We start from the raw sequence: 21,656 nt of genomic DNA on the forward strand, positions 1-21,656 counted from the left end.
AACTGCTAAACAAACAAATTACAGATAATGTTCAGGCACTGGCCAAAGTCCAAGACAGAGCTCCATTAAGAAAGCTTACACTCACCAACTAAACGTCTAAATGTTTTAATGCAATTTATATAAGCATGGCATGGCTGCAGATGCATAATACTGGCAAAACAATAATTTGAGATTAATTAATTGATTGTAGAATAATCCTAACATTATACATGCAACACTCATTTTACTTTCTACTTTTCCTCATATTAACTTCACTTCAGATAGATCTTTTCTGAAAATAATGACCACGTCTGCCCATTTGTGCTTACAATTACAGATTATAGGATTTTGTTAAACTAGAACATAATTGGATAATTAGAATAACTCAGTGTATTATCAATGTTTAGGATCATTTATAAATGTCTTTACTTGAATGAAGGTGTTTTATTCATTTTTCATGTATAAAATAGCTATAATTTTTGAAGCATAGAAAACAATTAAAACTTGAGATTTCCCAAGTGCGTAGGGATAACACTAGAGGACATTAAGTGATCTACAATAGTGATAATGTGCAGTTTTGTCAATTTTGGCAATTATACTCTCAAGATACAATTTTAGAGGTGCATTATCATTTTCAAGCCAGACAAACCTTCATACAGCAAATACCTTTAAACACCAAAACATTAGTCACATTTACTAGCACTGTCCTTGCACATCGAAAATAGCCTTTGATTGGTTTAATTCAGGTAGTAAGGGAAGGGCCTATACTATTGATGTCAAGAGATCACCAAAATGTGTTAGCTTAGCATAATAAAGTTCTAGTCAAATCTTTCAGCAGGAGCACTGAAGGTGCTGTGGAAGAAGAGAAGACTACAGGCTAATTAGCATAACATCTATCCTGGGCAAAATTATGGAATGGTTGAGTAAGGAATTAAATGATAGTAGCATAATTAATGCCAATCAATATGGTTTTATGGCAAATAGATTTTGTCAGATGAACTTGATATAATTTTTTATAAGATCACAAGTTTGCTAGGTATGATAGATTTTTACAAGGCACTTGACTAGTCCCATTTTAAAAACAAAAAGACGTTCTTTCTGAGAGGTAGTGTGGCAACTTGGATGAGATTTAGATGTGTCACATTAGAGAACTAGATTCTAGTGCCAATTTGTGTAATCCCACAGTGGAATATGAGACCTTGTTTAATAATAAGGGCTGTGAAGGGTACAGAATTATTAACAGTCATTAGAAGTGAATCTAAAATGAATGGTCTCCTGGTTGCTAGCACAGTGCACGTTCTCATGTCTCAAGAATGTTTGGATGAGGAGGCAACTGTAGGATGATGATCAGGTTCTTTTCTGTGTCATTTGGGAAGTTGTAGCCCTATGAGAAATGACGCGCACGACACAAGGGTAGTGCATACACAGCGATACAGAATAGAATATTGACACCTCTTGTCAGCCTGCCAAAAAACAAACAACTATGCAAACCACAGATGGGAATGGCAGTTTTCAATAGTTTATATTTTTGCCAAATCTGAACTGATTTTCAAGGGTCCAGAAAACACACTTCAGTTGGCCCCAGGACCATTGCCCCTTCCAAATTTCAAAGTTCTACTAAAAATCATTGAAGAGCTAGGGCTCTTAATTTTTTTTCTTATAATAGAAAGTATTAAGCAACATTAATATATGAGTCATTGCTGCACACTCTACAAAATGAGAGAAAGACTGAAACAGTGAACAAATCTTACTGCAACAGCTTCTAAACTAACTGCACCATAACAAACGAACACCGTTTTTCCAAGATTTGTCTACAGATTTAGCTAAAACAGAAATTGTAAGACTATTTGTAATAATCTTCTGTGTTATTGTAGTCTTGTTGGTCCCAGGATATGAGAGACCTTACCCACCTTGTCTCTCAAGTACTGGTAATAATGCCATCTAGTGACTCCCACTGATATTACAACACAGAATTTCCAGTAAGAAGTGCCTCAAAAAGTGAGTGAAAGCACTATTCCACAGCTGGATGGGTACCAATGGACAAAAACTGTATAAGAACTGTTAAATGTGGCACATAGTAGATTAATTTATAGACATTCTAAGGCAGCTATCATTTCATCTTGTACTTCTCTGATAACTGTCAACTGTCATGGATGATCTCTTGTCAGAGTCTGGACTACATTCCCATTATCCATGCATCGTCCACATTCTTACTGCCTACTGCCTTCTGGTGATATCAGTACCTCTGTGCTATGCACAATAATATCTTTCACATATGAGCTGGTTGCTATGGTTCCAGGAAATCTGCTGTGTTTGGGTCTGTAGGAGATATATATGAAAATGATTTTGCAGCATATAAGTAAATATTGCCTCTTCAAACAGAGGACCAACATTTACTGCAGTCACACCAGCTAGTTGCTGATCCATTGTAAATTGTGTATGGTTTCAATAATTTTAATATGCATTTTTTTACTTTTCTGTCAAAGTAATTTTGAACCTTTGTTCCCCTTAAAACATTTGTCCTGTGCCTTTAAATGTTTGAGCACTCCCCAATCCTCAGCACAAAGCCTCACTTTCTTGTTAGTTTCTGTTTTGTTTCCAGAACAATGTCTCAATAACAGACAGCAGTGTTTCTATGAGCTCCTCTGTGTCTGTCTCTTTCTTTTCTCAGGTGGGCACGCGCATATTCCTGGAATACCAGCACTTTCAGGAAAGGTGTAGTCTGGCTTCTGCCTAAATGGCCCTACCCTCACCGGTGTGACCTTGCACACATCACAGTGCACATGGAACTCCAATTTCAAAAGAACGCCGCTCCACCCCTATCGGCATGACAGTCACAATGGTAGGGGTGGAGGGTTGCTCTTGAAAATAGAGTCTCCCATCTGGACAAAACCATTTGTGGTTTCGTTAAAGTACAGGACGAAGGGCAAACCAGCCAAAAAGAGAACGGTTCAATATAAAACCAGATGAGTAACCTCCCTATTCTCTGCTGGGTCCAAATATAATATACGGGCAACGTGGATCTTCTATCCCATGAGTTACGGTGCTCCATTCCCAACCAAGAAGAAGCAAAAGTAACCACAAATTAATAAATAATTAATAATAATAATAATAAATAATAATAATGAAAAGAAAAGAAGTTCACCTACAAGCACATGGTGGCAGACTGCTGCTGAATTTTGCTTCAGGTACAGCTGGAACCAGCCAGCTAGAGAAAGGGAAGTTGGACATTAAGGCTAAAACACAAGATGAGTTTTCTGATCTTGCTGTCTAGCTGCTAGAGACAGCAGTGACAATCCTGCAAGCAGCCATCTTGGCTGACCACATGCAAGCAGGCATACAGAGAGCGAGCGAGCCTGCACTAGGGAGTCTTGAGCCAGCAGAGGGAGCCTAAGTGCAGCCAAAAAGGAAGAATTTCTGTATTCTGAAGGATAAGTGCACAAAGAGCAGAGAAAAATCAAGCACAAATAGTTAAAAACAAACAAAAGTTTCCTTATGGCAGCAGAGACATCCAGGGGAGTGCAAAGTCCAACAGGAGGGCAGAGATAGGGCAACTTTTGTGGCAAAGTTGGTGAATTCAACAAAAAACATGAATCATAGGTGGTGTACCTCGAACATTTTGAGCAATTTGTAGTTTGCATCTCCATTCCAGACGGACAAAGAGTTTCAACCTTGCTGACAGTGATGGGTCCAAAGGCATACAGATTGCTGTGTGGGCTATTGTCTCCAACTGTGACTAGAACTGCAATGTATGCCTCAGTTCCTGCAGCAATGCAGGAACATTTTTCTCTTATCCCATCGATTATAGCACAATCATGTCAGTTACATCAGCGACATCAGACAAGAGGAGAGTCAGTGGCACAATTTGTGGCTGCTCTATAGAAGTTGTCAGAGCACTGTCAGTTTGGGCAAACATTAAGTGATGCCCTGGGTGATCAATTTGTCTCTGGGTTACACAACAATCAGATCCAGAACAGGTTAGATACACACCTGTCAGGGATGGTCTAAACAACACTCAGTCCTGCCTTGAGTGCAGAGGACTGGACTAGGTGTCCTATTGAGGGTCATTCCAATCCTGCAATAAAGGGTGGAATTTGGGAATGAATAATGTGGAAAAAGATAAGAGGACTAGTGACTCTGATGAAGACCTAAACACTAAACATACTGGAAGCTGGAGTCAGAGATAGCATCTAAGTCACACAAGATCAAGGGAGTTCCCACAAGAATGGAGCTTGATACTGGAGCTGCTTTCTCACTGATTTCTGCATCTACCTCTCACCAGACTTGTCACAAGTTTCTGTGGAAGAAACAGCCACTCTTCTGAAGACTCATACCAGAGAAAAATTATTTCCAAAAGGAATAATCCAGGTGAAATATCAACTCAATTGACAGTCATTTTAACCTTGTATGTAATTGAGGGTAAGTAGCCACCCACATTTGTCAAATTTTGGATTGAGAAGCCCAAAGTGAATAGGGGAGAGATCAAGGTGCTCAAGAAAACACCTCACTTTTTTCAAGGAATACTGGAAAGACACTCCATGGTTTTTGAGAAAGAACTTGGACAGGTGAGCAACATGTGCAGCTCACTGTTAAGTCTGACAGCCGGCCAAAATATTGCCAGCCCAGTGTTGTGCCTTATGCTCTGAAGCCTCTTGTAGAAGCTGATTTGGCCTGTTTTATGAACATTGGACTCTTGTCACCAGTTTCACTTCCTCATCGTAATAGTGATCAAGAAGGATGGCTCTGTCTGAATTTGTGGTGATTTCAAAGTGACATTGAATCCAGCTTTATGTACAGACAAGTATACACTATCTTGTATTGAAAATCTGTTTGCTACTCTTAGTGCAGAACAGTCTTTCAGTAAATTGGACTTGTTTAATGCATACCTTTAAATGGAATTTGAACCAGCATCTTACAAATATCTCACAAGCAACATACAAAAAGGCTTGTTTTGTTACAACAGGTTGCCTTTTGGTATTACATTAGCACCTGCCCTGTTCCAGAAAACCATGGATGAGATTCTGAAGGGACCGTAAACAAAGTATGATTTTTCAAATCTTCAGTTGACTACCTTGGACAATTAATTGGTGCCCTGGGCTTAATTAAGTAAATGGCTCCTCCAGAGAACATGTCACAGTTACATTCATTAGTTTCAGAATTCAGAAGTTTCATACCTATCTGTATGGTAAATATTTTACCTTGCTGACAGATAATCACCCATGACTTTCATTTTTTTGTACCAAAACATGGAATTCCATCATTTGTGGGCATTGCTACTTTCAACTCACTCCTATGCCATTCAATTCCATAAAGAGACTTGGCACAGCAATGCTCATGTACTGTCACACCTTCCATGTCCAAGCTTCCATCAACCCACAGGAACTTCAGATGAACTGTTCTCTCTCAATTTGATGGATAGAATACCCATAACTAGCACAAACATCAAAAAAGATGATGTCCTAATGATGGTGGGCTTTCTCTCGTGAAGGAAATGGTACTACAAGATACAGTGTTGATCGTAAGAATCCCCAGTTTACACAGTTCATCTCATGTCAACATGTATTATCTGTGAATCACAGTTGGATCTTATGGGGAATGCGAGTAATCATTCCAAAATCACTACAATCTCAGGTTTTGGAAGCTCTTCATGAAAGTCATTTTGGCACTCTACGGATGAAGACCATAGCCCTGAGTCACGTCTGGTGGCCAGGGATCAACAGAGATATTGAGAGGAAGGTGAAGTACTGTACTACATGTCATTAAATTTAGCATGATCCTGGCCCAGCTCATCTACACCCTTGGTCATGGCCTCAGAGTCCTTGAACATGTATTCACATGGACTTTGATGGACCAGTAGAAGGTTATATGTTTCTTTCATGGTCAATGCCCATTTGAAATGGCCAGAAGTTTTCAGAATGACTTCTACAACAGCTACCAAGACCTCTGGACATCTTCATACCTTATTTAGCTAATTCGGCTTACCACTACAGTTGATGAATGACAATTGATCTCGATTCTGTTCTGAAGAATTTCAGAAGTTCCAGGCTTCAAATGGGATTCAGCACATAGATTCTGCTCCTTACCATCCTGCTACAAAAGGATTAGCTGAACAGTTTGTACAGACACTTAAACATGCCTTAAGAGATAAGTCTATTTTGAACCATAAAAAGAAATTGGACAATTTCTTGCTCTTCATGCTACAGGAACACACCAGATGTTACTATCCAGAAGTCACCTGCAACTCTTCTCTTGAACCAATCTTTGCATGCCTGCTGGGATCTGCTATGTCCTGATGCTGCCACACGTGTAGCCAATTCTGAAGCTATGCAAGTTGATCAACGGCATCAGATTCATCATTGTTCTTTTCAAGTAGGAGACTTAGTATGGACTTGCAACTATGGTTGTGGAATGAAATGGTACCTGGAGAACTTGTGAAATGCATGGGAGCTATTTTGTTCAGGGTAAAACTATCCAATAGTGTTTTATAGAAATGGCATTTAGAACAGTTGCAGTCTCAATGAGAACCGCAGACTGGAGATGTTCCAGTAGAACATTCTATTCCTCCCATCTAACCTCCTCCTAATTTTGATTACTTTGTAGAAGAAACTTTGGTACCAGATCCAGTTTATTCGAGATCATATCCAGTTGATTCCTTTCCACTGACTGTTCCTGTTTTTCAGGACACCGTCACACCATCATCACCACATTATCCCAAGAGAGTGTGAAAACCAGTTGTGTCCCTGAACTTATAAATTGTTCAGTCAGCTATTCAGTTCTGCTATTATAGGGCCGAATAATCCCTTGCAATTTAAGAGTCTGTGGAAGTCCACCTGCAACTTTTAGTTAAGTAATATAGTGCTTTTTGTTAGCCATATAAATGATAATGTATATATGTTTGCAAAGTTTTTTTTTTAAGGAGGGTGGAAGAATGGGATGTCCTGTCCCTTTAAATGTTTGAGCACTCCCTCCTCCCCAGTGCAAAGCCTCATTTTCATGTTAGTCTGTTGCCAGAACAATAAACTCTCCACAGCAGACAGCTATGTTTCTATCATCTCCCTCTATGTCTATGTATCTCCTTCTCTGATGGGTCCAAATAAAACAATTTTCATTACAAAGATGAGAAACGGTTACTTAAAACATTGTTTTTCATGAGGATGTATAATTTATGAATATTGTAAATACTTAAGTTGTGATTCTGCAAACACATAGACTCTTATTCTTAGTGATTCATTTAGTAGTCATTGAATTATTTTCTTTTTCTTCCACTGTTTTCCATATACCAATCCTTAAGAAAGTGAATGTTATATTCTTCACGGCCTTATAGAAATAGCATTTTTCAAATGGAAAAACTACTAGCTATTGACATAAACAGCTTGCTTGATCAAATTAGACTACAGAGAGACATTTAATTCGAAATATGCTTATTCAAATTAATAGAATGCATTTATACTTTTAAGAACAGCATTCACACTATTTCATCACTTGTGAAAAGTGACATGTGAAAAGATGCTTGCTTGTCTGGTAAGGAAACAGAGCAGCCAGGTAAAAAGCTGAGCTGGCAATCCAATCAGTTAAACAGCTGGGTCAGCAATCCAGTCATGTAAACAACTGAGTTAGCAAACTAATGGTAGTGCTAGGCAGAAAAAGTGTTTATGCAATATATAATGAATAACTTTGTAATAGTGTACTTAAAATGAGCACCTGAATATGGTGTTGCACTTGCATTTAACCCTATACTGTGCCCTATTTCAGTGGACTGATCACTCACTGAAGCAGCAAATAAACAACATACTTCTTCAGCTCAAGAATATATCTGTGAACCTGTGGCATTCTGGGCGGTGGGAACAAGGAATGCATTCTAGCACAATGTACTACTTGATCTGCTCTTTGCTCTCTGCAGCTGTTCCTTGATTACTGCGTCTGTTTAGGCTATTTCCAAGGCAGACAACGTTCCTGCATTCCAGAAATTTTTACTAGTTATCTTGTAGTTTTCAGCTTCTGTGTTTGGCTCCTAGTCTGGTATTTGTCAGCTGCCAGAAGCACCATGTGGAAAGCTGCTTCCTCCTGTGATTTTTATATGGTGTTTTTGTCATTAATTGAAAAAAAAACACATTTTTTATTTACTGTATCAGTACCATAGACTGGGGAAAGTTGTGCCTCCCCAAACAGCTAGATGTGGCCCCACTCATGCTCCGCCCCCAGGCTCTCCCTTGCGTCTGACTCTGCACCCTGAGGGGTGGCCCCAGCTTGGGCTGGGGCCACACCGCCTGCCCTCCCAGCGCTCCAAGGCTGCAGCCACATGCCGCTGGCCTTCCCAGCACTCTGGGGCTGGAGGGGCTAGCCTGGGGCAGGTGGCCACAGAGTCGGGGGGCCTCTGGGCTCTGGCAAGGGGTGGGTGCAGAAGGGGCGGGGCCTCAGGCAGAAAGAGTTCACCTACCGCCCATGGCAAGAATCGAGTGTCTCCTGGTTTGTTTATGTAATACATGGCTGTTATGTGGTGTGTGAGGTTTTGAACTATTGAGTTTTGGAGAACAGTGTAGTGGTACTAGGATTTTAATGAAATAATTAAAATACAGACCCAGTTAATCAAATGAGCTAAGTAGTCTGCTAAAAGTAGAAGTTGACCCTTGTCTTTGTTTTAATGAAGTATAACTCTTAGAATATTTCTTTATAGCTTCCCACTTTTCTGTTCCACCTTATAATTTACCTTAGACTCCATTTACTTAGCTTATTCCCCTTCCTACACTAAATACAGTGTCAATATTTTTCTGACACAGATTCAGAAATGATTCTTAAGTCAGGCACTTAGCAGCTTTGGAATAACACTACTATCCCAAATTAATCTTGTACTCATTAAACTTGGGGAGGGGTAGTGTCTATCTAGGAAAACAGTAACATTCTCGCTCTCTCTCTAATGGAATGTTGGATAATTCTAACATAGAATTGTGTAATCTGAATTCTATAAAAAAGCTATCTCACATAATGTTTTTCTTAGAGTCTGTAACTCACATGATTGGTCTTAGTTGAGAACTAGTCATATAGTTTAAGGTCAGAAGGGGCAACTAGATCATCTAGTCTGCCCTCCTATATATTACAGGCCACCAACACCACTCAGCACCCACACACTAACCCCAACAAAGGAAATTAGTCCCAAGTGAATGAGATCTGCAGGAGACTAGACTATTATATGCCACAGACAGGGAATGCAAAGGACCAGGTGCGCTAGTTTCAATGTTGCAAATAACTTGAGCTCATTTTGCATGTGTAGAGCTAGACTGTCTCTTTTCTCTCTTAGCTGTAGGCTTCAGGTTTAGCTTAGCTGAGGGTCTGAGTCTTTCACTTCTCCTTCTCTGGAGGGCAGGTCCAGGGAAGAGAGCAGATAGATACAACTTCATTGTTGTGAGAGAGTCCACCCTTTGTGTCTGTATGATTAGAGTCTTTTGTAGGGTTTAGTGCCCCCTTCTCTTGGCCTCAAGGACCATCCTTATCCAATAGGATTTCTAGCATGTTGGCTATGTGGATCAATAATTTGGTGACTCAGGTCACTGTAGAAGATTCCAGTCTGAAGTGGACATTTTCTTCCAAATTCCATTGGTGACCACAGGCATATATCCTCTTCATAAGTAGTACATGTGAGAGGCCCATGCAAGAAGGAGTTGGCAATAGATTTCCATCTAATGGAATAAGGCCCATTCTCACTTTGCTAAGTATAATTAAAGGTTCGTCACCAATTACAGTTTCACACATTTCCACTCATTCCTTGTAACAGTTGGTAAGTATGTCAAGCCCAGGATGGAGCACAACCTACTCCAGTGCCTTCTCACCTCAAGTCAAAGCTGCTTTAGCATTCCTCATGAATACTACACTTCAGTTAGCATTTGACCAAATAAAAGTTATTCAGGTCCAAACTCAAATCTGGCCCTTGTTTCCTACAGCAGGTAGGAATACCACATATGACAGTCTGATGGCTGTAAGCTACATGATGCTCACATGTAATTTCATGTCATCTAGGGATCAAGTTCCTTTAATTTTTAAGGTGTTGCAAATGAGCTCCCCAACCTGTCTATGATTAGTGTGTATCTCAGGGAGGGAACTGAAAAGGGAATCCTTTTTCACGTGCTTCTGTGTTCAAGACACCAAGCCAAGACCTTCCTCTCTATCAAATGTCTTATTGAATAACATACTGATTAGAGCAGAGTTGAAGGAGCTGCAGGTGAAGTCTGGCAAGCAGCTTGTGTGTCATGCATGCAAACTGACCTCTTACATAACAGTACAAGACACATCTGGAGAATGAGTGCATGTAGCAACTGGAACCTGTCCTCAGGCAGGTATGCTTTTTCTGTTATGGAGTTGATCAAGGCACCCAGGAACTCTTTCTCGTCTACAGAGGATGAGCGATGATTTTTCCTAGTTCATTATGAGGTGTATATAGAAAGAGTACATTCCAGGCTTGCTGTTTTCTCACTCTGTATTTTGCCTCTGATCAGCCAGACATCCAAGCAGAGGTACACTGAGTGTCCTGTCTTCTCAGGAGGGCTACTAACACCACTAGGCATTTTGTGAAGACTCTTGGTGGACAGTCCAAATGGAAATACCTTGTAATGGTAATGATTTAGTTTCACCATGAATCTCAAGTATTTCCTGTAGGCTGGGTGGATGGCTATATGAAAGCATGCATCTTGCAGGTAGAGAGTTGTGAACATGAAGGGCTGGAATGATGGAGGCAAGCATTACCATCCTGAATCTGAGGTTCACATATGTGTTTGTTCAGTCTCTTCAGTCTAGAATAGCACAAAGAACCCCTTTTTTCCTCAGGTTAAGGAAATATCAGGAGTAGAAGCCTCTTCTGTTGCTTCTAGATGGAGAAACAAGCCCACTTTTTTGTAATAGGCTCTCATGAAAAGACCCCTGAAGAGGAATGGGATGGGGAGGGTGTGGAAATGAAGGGGATAGCTGTGTTCTACACACATTTGTCCAAGGTGATATCAAACTAAGCCTGATGGAATGAGCAAGGCGGCTCCCAAAGATGGCTATTGGCTCCTGATGAATTCTGATGTGTCTCTTGACATTCCTGTCAAATCTACTACCTGGTAGATGGAGTGGTATGGGCAATGGAGGAGGGGGGTGATGAGTGCCTTTGGGTATTGCAATCATTTTCACAGCAGGTACTCTACAGTTGTCTACTCTGAGAATAGAAAAGAGCTTGCTGCCTCTGTTTGGGCTGATATTTATAGGGCAGCTTTCAGTAGGTAGTTGGTGTATAAATCCCTCGTGAATTAAGCTCTCCACAGGCTTGGCAGTTTGGTAGGATTTGGGTGTTTAAACAAAAGTGTAACTGCATGCCAGATGATTTTTATCAAATTTCTCCAGCACAATTTAAAGGTATATTATTGGTGTAAGATTTTTTTTTAAAGGAAGAATCATAGTTTAGCAATAAGGCATTCGATGTTGTGATAAATTTTGGAAACTGCCACTACTTACCATCACAAACAGGCTGTAAACCAGACCAAGAACCATTAAGCAAGCATGTTCGTTCTGCAGATCCTCTCAGCTGATAACCCATTTCACAGGAGAAACGTAGTAGACTTTTTATTTTGAATTCATCCCCGAGTCTCAACCCATGAGGTGGTACACCTGGATCATCACAATATCCAGGACTATTTCCTGTAAAACATAATGCAGTAGAATTACTGGCAAGTTATATTTCACTGTACATATAGTAAGAGTTACACTACCAGCTAGATTTGTTTCTGTTTTAATTAATCAGTTTGCTTCTAGTCTGGGAGATTGAAAGAAAAAAAGTAATTTCTCTATCTACATCTGAATCCGATAAGACTTAATTAAAGCTCACAAAGTGATAAAAAATGAGTGATACAAGACAAATATTAATATTGAAAACATTCTATCTTGTTGATCAATTATTTCTTTAGCATGTATAACTTTTTATATTTGCTCAGTTTTATTGTTCTACATTTTGGCTGCTATTAATTTATAACAATAAAAGTAAGATAACAGCAGAATTGGAGAGAGGTTTGGTTACATATGTAGTGGAGAATAGCTGAGATATATATATAGCCCCATTTATATATCCACTAGTGACTAGACTGTGCCTAACCCTATGTAGACAAGGAAGGGAATGGACACATGGAGCCTTCCCCACCTCACTTTGCACTCCTGTGCAGGGGCCAATCACAATTCCAATGGAGAGAGAAGGCAGTGCACTTATGCTAGACTTCAAAGAGGGTGGTGTATGGTGATGGCTGTACTGCAGCAGCCAACCAGTTTGTCAAACATGAAGAGACACACACACCCTTTCAAAAAATAGCAAAGCTGCCACGACCGCATGTTCTCTCCAGGAGCCCCAAGAAGGAATACTGTTGGAGGAGCTAGAATACCTCCTGAGCATTTCACTTCTTGTAACCTCTGAATCAACCCTTCAGTGTAGGCCAAGTCTGAAAGCCACAATCTGGTCCAAAATAAACAATAAAAGGAAACACGACAAGAGTTACAACAGTCATGCTTAAGTTACACTGTGTCTGTGTTGTGAGAAACAAGTTTGATGGCCAAGTGTCATTAAGCACCCAAAAATGCAGGAGACAGTATCTCAGTCTTTACTGAAAAGTTCTTTCGAAATTAGCAGGAAATGATAAATTTGCTAGATTTTTTACAATACATTTTGGAATTTAAAATTATATCCCTCCCATAAAAATCAATGGGATGGTTCACAGAAACTTTTAGCAAGATTATCATTTTCTACAAAATTGCATGTGTATATATATATATATATATATAAAATTTTATTATCTTTTATCTTAATATATATATTAAAAGTAGAGTCTTTATAATACAATTGAACATCTATTGAACCCTTTTGGTTTCATCTGTATTATTTTCTATAACATTCATTGTTCCATCATGGAACCTGTTCACACACTGGGTGAAATCATCATTTGACTTAAGTCAGTGGCAAAACTCCCATTGGCATTATTTAGCCCAGGATTTCACGCGCTGAGTTTAAGGCTTGCTGAGGGCATGGAGACATACCATGAGCTATGTGGTATGTGGAAAATAGCATGCATGTGCAATACTATGATAGATGCATGGAATGTACATTGTACACATAGCAGTGTTGTCATTACACTTGTAGATAATATTGCTAACATGTGGGATTAAATTTGAATGGACTTTTACGGCATTGTTCACCTACCCTTTATTGTGTTATTAATTGGCCTTGTTATTTCTTATTTATTTTGTCTGTAACACTGTACTTGCTGTTTTCTTTACAGAACCATCATTATTTTTATGCCTGCAGAAAGATCTGGAGTCTTTATTTATCACACCAGAATTCATATCTGACTTAGAAGGCACCATCTGAGGTAAATTAAGGAGCTCTTACTTTAGAAATGAAAGAAAATATTTGAGTAACAGCTAAGCCTATTGAGTATCTTAATACAGTCATTCACAATAAACAACAATGTGATGCGTTACAATGCTTTTATTGGCATGAGTTTGGCCTGGTCGCACTGCTCACAAATGAGTTTTGGAGACATCCAAAACAAGGACCTGATCCATTGAGATGCTAGGCACCCTCAATTCCCACTGAACTCAATAGAAGCTAAGGGCCTGTTGAATATCTTGCTGGATCAGACTCCAAGTGACAATAAACACACAGATCACAACACACAATTATGTTTTATGTATATGTCATATATGTTACAGAAAAAATAAAACAAAACAAAAAGCATACCTGACTTAGAAACATATTACAGGGCTTCAAGAATTCTACTCGGACTGTTTTTCATATCCCTCCAATAATAAAATGAATCAGATGTCTTAGCTGTTATGGGCCCAATCCTGCTTTCATTAAAGTGATGAGTGTAAATCCCATATACTGCTTATTAATGTAGACGGCTTCTGGTACAACTAAGAATACATACACTGTCTATGTATTTTTTATTTTGTTTTTAAATCAAGCCACTACAGATACATTTTCTCCTTCTTCTCCAAATATGGAATTCTCCCACAAAAAACTTCCCTGGCTCAAGTATTAAGATAGGAAACACAATTCTATCTCCGTAACAATTTTTTAATTAGACTAATTTGTTTTTTAAATCAGATTTGATTATCATAAGGCCCTTCTGGCCTTAGAATCTATGAATCCATAAAATATATTACGATTTTGAGGTCCCGTATTGCAAGGCCCTGAAGGTATAGAAACTGAAACTTCCTACCAATGTAATCAGAATGTAACCTTCTCACCGCAGGTTTGGCCTCATTACATCAGGTAAAATGACCCAAACAGCATAGTGGGGCTATAAAGACCCACTTCTGGCTGAGAAAAAATCCCACAGCATAGACGCTGGAAGAGAAGAGGGTATGTAATCGTAGGTGGTTTACCATTTAGTATCCTTGCTGTTATGGTTTTGTGTCAGATATGTTGTGTGTGTGGTAGCCTTAATGTTCACAAAAAATGGTGTATAAATAAAAATGAGCATAGGTGTAAACGCAAAGCAGAACTGTGCAAGTGTGTAAATACTATTTTGTGATGTCATTTTATGTAGCATCATACTGAACATACTACAAAGAAGAAGGCTACCTACATAGTGACAAAGTGACTGAGGGCAAACGTATCAGCATGTTTGAATAAAGAGCTGCAACTGAAATGAGTCCATACTCAAGGAAACAAAATAAAGCTGGAACAAAAAATGTATTTGTCCGGAGTTAAAAAAAATGCTACTTGGGTACAGTTTTAATCATTTTAATTACAAGGTCACATTCACAAGATGGTACATACAACTACCTGTACAGTGAGGGAGAGTTCCACTCCAATGGCTATCTTCTTGGCACACTCTAGTAGAATTTCCTATGAGAGTTCGACTTGCTGTGCAAGAATAGTGAACTATAGATCCATATGTGAATTTGTCTCCTGAAAGAACTGCATTGGCAGGAACTCCAGGATGTCCACAAGAAATGGCTACAAAGAGGAAAGAAAAACATTAATATCATATGGCTGTTCATTTTCAGATCACAAACATCTGTGACAGACTTCTAAATATGAAGTCAACTCTACACAAAATAAACATAGTTGGGTTGTGGCTGTGGTTGATTTATTTGTCTTTGATAAGGTTAAGGTCAAGAACTACACTCTAAACTCATTTATTTGACTTAGCTTTCCCACAGTAATTTCTGCCACATCCAAGCCCCCACCTACCCTCATGAAATCTTATAAACTGGATACACTGTATCTGCCACAGACAGGAAAACAAGCCAGTGAGATTTTTAATCTTTATTTCTATTTTTAAATACATGGGAGGTGATCAGATACTACAATGATGGGGAGAATCTTAATAAATAAGTAGAAGATAGACAAAAAGTACAAAAATATGAATAATTACACGTGAAATTTTATCAGAGAAATTCATAGAGGGCAGTGAATGATAGTTATGGTCATTTTGGTGAATTATGAATTGCACATATTTACTTTTTATTTTGGGTTTTGAAAAAAAAATCATACAGGCAAAGTTTTCTTTGTTCAAATGTTCCTTAAAAAAAAGGCAAGAGTTGAGATTTGTTTAATCAGGAAATAAAATTCATTTAATTATTAAAGGAAATTCATAGCTAGAATTTTTTTTTAAAACAGTTAGGTCTTCCAATCAGGGAAAAGAAATGAAGGGAAATTCTACATCATGTAAGTAAACAGTCACTAAATTCAAATGTTCTATATATATATATTTTATTTAATCAAACAATGTTGAATCATGAGCAAAGTTCTAACAACTCTGGAGAACCTGGGAAAGAAAGAAAGGCTACTTTCATCAAACAGCATGTAATGGCCATGATGTAAAGGAAAATTGAAATATAATTTTTAAAAAAGTCATTCACAAGTACTGTTTTACACTGAAAGTAATACTCTCTTTCTATTTTTACTGCTAAACTGAGAATTTTTAACAAAAATGTTTCTATATTGGGTTAGATGTTTATAACCCTATCCAAGCACTTTTTAAAAAAAAGTTTTATACTTGGAGTAAGAAAGTGGAACAATGTATGATCCCTTTGAGGAATTAAACTCTCTCGTCGTGTTTGGAAATCTGCTTAAGAATTCAAATATCAAAGAGAGAAATCTTATAGTCCCCAATGAAAAACTCTCATTCAATTGAGAACAGAATGTGAGATTTGTCCTATAGACAGCTCAAAAGGATTTGTGTATCTCAGGAAAATAAAATGGGTAGATCTGAATTATAGTGCAACAGAGACAGTAAACAGTGCCAATTTCTGCTCTCCATTGCACAGAGAACAAAATTTGTCCTGGTCTGTGGAATTTCCCTGGTGTCATCTTTTTCGTAGCTGAGGGGGGAATCATAGACAGTGAGAAGTGGGGTAGGGCCACAAAGGTCTGTATATAATTTTCATTATGTTGTGGATAAAAGTGCGAATGTGTGCTTGGGTGTATAAAGTATTCTTGCCAGTGGTTTACTTTTAAAGACTGTCTAAACATACAGTATCTATACTTTTCTTTAATACTGGTAATCTCAATGAACCTGATTTTCAGAATTACTGAGCACCTTCAGCTTGTATCTACTTCCACTGGAAATATGAGTGCTCGGTACTTCTGAAAATCAAGCCCAGAGTGCCTCACTCCCCACATATTGGTTATGGAAGGAATGGAGAATGAGACAGAAAGAAAGAAAGAAAGAAAACAAAATCACAGGTTTTACAGGACAAGACTGCTAATCTGGTTCAATCTGATTAACTGAACTGGTTGATATATAGGTGTGCGCTAGTACAATAAAACAGAAAGTAAACCATGGAATATATCATCAGTGAAAACAATACAACCATTTAGTGAGCATGGAAATTAAAATATTTTTGTGAACTGTTCATATTCCCCTAAATGTCATACTAATTCAGAAACCTGATGTCAGAAAGTGAATGGGGACCAATCAAAAGGAAAATGAAAGCTAGTTAAATTGTTCATTTCTACAGATGTGAAAGTCACTAAGATGACCATAAAAACCAGCAGAACTCACCAGAAATCTTTCTGAAAATAAATAAATGAAGGGGTGTTATTGGAACCTCCCTCCTAAACAAATTATCCTGTGCAAAGCTGCCCCTTCATCTCCTTCCACACGTGCACTAGCAGATAATAAAGACTAGGATGATTCTTCATTAAAAAAACCCTAGCACTCTGATGACCACTAATGGTTTTAGATTATTAACCAAAATAACATGTAATACAAATATAATAATTTCAAATTTTCCCTGGGTATTTCTGGATATCAAAAGGACAACAAAAGGCAAAACTGTCTTTTTTAAATTGACTGACAGCATTTAAAATTATAGCTCCATTTGATTTAAAATACATTTAAATTTTACAAGTAAGGGTTGTGAGCCATCTTAGTTTTAGTGGAGTCTCAATAAATGAGACAGTTCAGTCCAAGAAAAGTTCCCAGATACATGTGGTGAGGCGTTAGCTGATGTTTCTGCCCTTTCTGACAGAGGAGCATGTCAATTCAATTTAATGAATACTTACGCAAACATTTGGGTAGTGACCTATCCCACAAGCCATTAGCCTTACAAGTCAAAGCAGATGAGCCCAAGATGTAAAATCCCTTCTTACAATGGTACACCACACTGATTCCATACTTGAAACTTTCAGGGTAATTCTGCTGCCCATGACGAATAGCATTTTCCACAAAGCCTGGATCAGAACAGTTCACCACTACAAGACAAACGTGTTTGTCACCAACTTTGTAAACACAATATCATGAATACATGAAAACAGATCAAGAGAGAATACTCCACATTTCTTCACTAATGGCTCATGAGCAGGACCTGTGGTTATGGACCTCTGATTTTGGCTTGATTTTAGGACTCCTTACATATTAGGTTTTTTTTTTTCGAAGTGTCGAGCCCTTTTTGATGTAGAGATACCATCCAAAGAGTAAGCATTCTTTTCCTAAAAAAAACTAGCCTCTATAAGAGTCTGTCAGGGCTGGCCTTTCAGACCTGTGAAGAATGTGTGTGCCCTGAAAAATTTTTGGACTCCCCTGACTAATTTGCAGCTCTGGTGATCATATGGAGCTCTAAGGCTGCAGCAAGTTCCTTCCTGATTTTTGTCCTGTAGCTGCGCTATAAGCATTGCTTCTGGCCGCAGGAGGAGCATCTCAATGAAGGAGCTAACTTTGTTGTAACCCTTGGAGAACTGAGAATGAAAACAATTTTCAAATGTTGGCAACTCTGCATTGACCTAGTACAAACTGCTGGGCTCCAATTCTCCTATCAGGTCATTAAAAAGCTGGTGGTGGCCTAAGGGTTCCCCATATCTGCCCCTTCCACCAGTGAGGTTCCAGGTTCTAGCTGCACAGCTACTCAAAACACTGTTGTTTCTCTAGCCACCAGTACAAGTTCTTAGCCTGTAAACCACCTATAATTTATCTGTGAGGTCTGCAGCGCAATCTTGATTGATGTAGAACTGAGACAAAGCAAGGCCATTTTCACAGCGACTTGTGCCTCTACAGTAGCTCTGTGCCCCCTAAAGCTCTGTGAAGGTTCCCCAGTGGCACGGTTCTTATGGAATACAATGCATATAAATTATGGGTGTTACTACACTATGTATGGAAGGATGCAGCAGATGCCCCCACCATACGGAGTCAGGTCTGCTTACTAGTCTGGTGGAGAGAGGATCAAAAGCGACTCCTTCAACCCATTCCATTGGAGTGACAAGTGCTGCTGTAGAAACTCTGCACATTCTTCTGCTCCTTTACAACAAAGATTGTAATAGTGCTTATCTGCTGTGCATGGGACCCTGAGGTGTAAATGCTCCTTGCTTCCTCTCCTCACTTAAGCACCTGGCACAGGGCTAGGCACAATCTGGCCCTGAGTATGTTGTTTTAATATTAAATCAATGAAACCTAACTATTTCTAAAACCCACACTTCAATTTAAACAGCCCAGAACGTTTTTCTCATTTTGACTTTCCTGTAATGTGCACACAGCCTATAATAATAAAAAAGAAAATACATTTCTCACTATCAATACATAGAAGGAAAAATATATGATTATTGGGAAATGCAGCACTTTATGTGGGAGACGTCTCTCTTTTTAAAATGTATATCCCCAATCCTTACTCTTTGAGCTAATCCTTCTTTTGTATATATAGCAGAGGCTCTTTTCCATTGGTAGAAGCAAGATCGTGATGCTGAGACTGAAATCTCCATGGTAAAATCTTGACAGTGATGTCTATTATTCTGGCAGCATACACCACAAGTGTGGTGAAAAGCTGTTATAAATGCCATCCTCTGCTCCTCTCATCTCTTCACCACAGATGTAAACAAGGACAGCGGAAAAGTTTTAGAAAATCAAGTTAGTCTACATGTAAAATAACCCACTGTTTTGGTATATGTGGAGTAGAACAGATTCCTTAGTGATTTCTAGTAGTAAGTTTTTGCATTTTACTAATGTGCAATTGTGAATACACAAAGAGGACTTCTTATTATCAATCCATTTTTAAAAAAGTGAAATTCTATCATAGAGATTACTAAAGAGGAAAAACATGAATATATTTATTATCAGACAATCAGTCTTTGCAAATGTTCACTCATTAGTATTCTCTTTGAAGGAATTTTATTTAGTGAGGAAGGGAAGTAACTGGACATTAAGGAACCTGCAGTATTCTAATACTTCATTTTTGGTTGACAGTAACAGAATTATACTTGTTTTTACTGATCTATTTTTTTAAACCAGAATTTTAATGTTATGCTAGGCCTAAAGCAAATCTGCCTGTAATCTACTGAAATATTGACATCTTACTCATGTGGGTTATTAAAAAAGAAAGCTAGTTAGAGCATTAATAATGTAATTATGTGGCACAGTAGGATCAAATTAAGTGGTGCTAAGATACTATGGTGATGAACATGGCATGGGATCCTTTATACAATAGACCTGGTTTAGTGAAGAGTCCTGATTTTCTTGGGAGTAAACTTCACATTCTCCAGACTCAAATTACACCTTCCTGTGTGCTGTGGGGAGTCTTTCCTAAATCAGTCACTCAGAGGGTAGGGGACTTTCATAGCGCTTTGTCTCCGGTTCCATGGAACAAACCGGAAGTTTTGTCCCCAAACCTCACAGATCTTGGAGAGCTGTCAAAGGAGACAATGGGCCATCCATATGGAAGCCCTGCGCCTCTGCACTTACTGTAGGGTACCTTGTAAAATCCTGCATCTTGTGATCTACACTTAAACTTCTCCTGATCATAGAACAATTCCCTCCCTTAAAGTAGGACTCTCCAGTGTGGAGGGGCTCTGCTACAAATTGTAATGCAGCCTGAGGCACCATTAACCTCATAGTGCATTTAATGCTGGTATTGGGGGAGCTTTTAAAAGACATGGGGCAGAGGAGAGCAGACAGTTTAGGCTGCTCCTCTCAAAAGTATCCCACATATCATTTTAATGTTTGGGTTTGGTTTTTTTAACAACCCTAGTGCAAGCCAAGGGAAAAGACTTCATTCTTCTCCATAAAACAAAAAAGGATGTTTAAATCTTCTTCTTCCTTTTCCCGTATAGCATTTTCCCTGGTGAGGGTCGCAGTGGCAGCATGGAGAGTAGGGAAGATGAGTCCTCCCTTTCCTCTGCAACAGGGTCCACCTCCTCCTGAGGGATTCCCCAGTGTTCCCAGGCCAGCTGGGATATACAATCCCTCCAGCATGTCCTGAGTTGGCCCTGGGGCCTCCTCCCAATGAGACATGCCTGGTAGAGTTCCAAAGAAAGCCTCCCAATTGGCATCCTTATCAGGTGCCCGAACCACCTCAACTGGCTCCTCTCAATCCAGAGTAGCAGCGGCTCTACGCCAAGCGTCTCCCAAATAGCTAAGCCCTTCACCCTATCTCAGAGAGTAAGGCCAGCCACCCAGTGGAGAACCCTCATTTCCGTCGCTTGTACCCATGATCTCTCCTTTTGGTCACTACCCAAAGTTCATGACCATAGATGAGGATAGGACCTAGACTGACCTGTAAACTGAGAGCTTCATTCAAGAACTCAGCTTCCACTTCACCTTCATGGACCAGTGCAGCGCCCGCATGACTGCTGCCTCTCTTGTCATTATGGAGGGGCTCTTGTCATGGTGGCGGGCCCTTCATACCCCAGTCTATTTATCTTAAGCACTCATATGGCCCCCACCACTGTAGTGTATGTATGCTGTCTCAGTCTATAATATATTTATCCTCACAATACCTCAGTAAGATAGGGAAGTCCTATTATTATAGATAGGTAACTGAGATACAGAGATAACTATGTGCCTCAAAGGTATGAAAAATCCACACCTCTTAGTAAAGCAGGTAAACTGACCCAACCCCTGGTGTAGACAGCACTAGGTTGATGGGAGAATTCTCCCGTTGACCTAGCTACTGCCTCTTGCGGATGTGGAGTCCCTGCACCGATGGGAGAACCCCTCCCGTTGGCATAAGTAGTGTCTTAACTGAAAGGGTACAGTGGCATCACTGCACCATTTTAAGTGTAGAAAGGTCCTAAGTGATTTACCCAAGGTGACACAAAAAGTCTGAGGCACAGCAGGAAATTAAGTCTGGCTAAGTCAGAAGCTAGTGCCCTGACCACTGAACCATCCTTACAATTATTACATTCTGAAAAGTTACTATGGCAAAATAGCACTTTTTTACCCAAAAGT

The 21,656-nt window shown here is 39.2% G+C and overlaps 1 protein-coding gene across 1 annotated transcript in view; it reads right to left on the reverse strand.

Annotated features, from left to right (window-relative positions):
* Positions 1-21,656, reverse strand: part of CSMD1 (CUB and Sushi multiple domains 1) — a 1,960,312-nt gene that overhangs the window by 51,418 nt on the left and 1,887,238 nt on the right. Inside the window, exons 55-57 of the mRNA XM_074947791.1 lie at positions 17,510-17,698; positions 14,780-14,953; positions 11,461-11,643 (exon numbers count right to left, since the gene is read on the reverse strand). Coding sequence (XP_074803892.1) covers positions 11,461-11,643; positions 14,780-14,953; positions 17,510-17,698 — 546 coding nt within the window. The remainder of the gene's footprint in view (positions 1-11,460; positions 11,644-14,779; positions 14,954-17,509; positions 17,699-21,656) is intronic.

This window comes from Natator depressus, chromosome 3, assembly GCF_965152275.1.
Source record: "Natator depressus isolate rNatDep1 chromosome 3, rNatDep2.hap1, whole genome shotgun sequence".
NCBI lineage: Eukaryota > Metazoa > Chordata > Testudines > Cheloniidae > Natator > Natator depressus.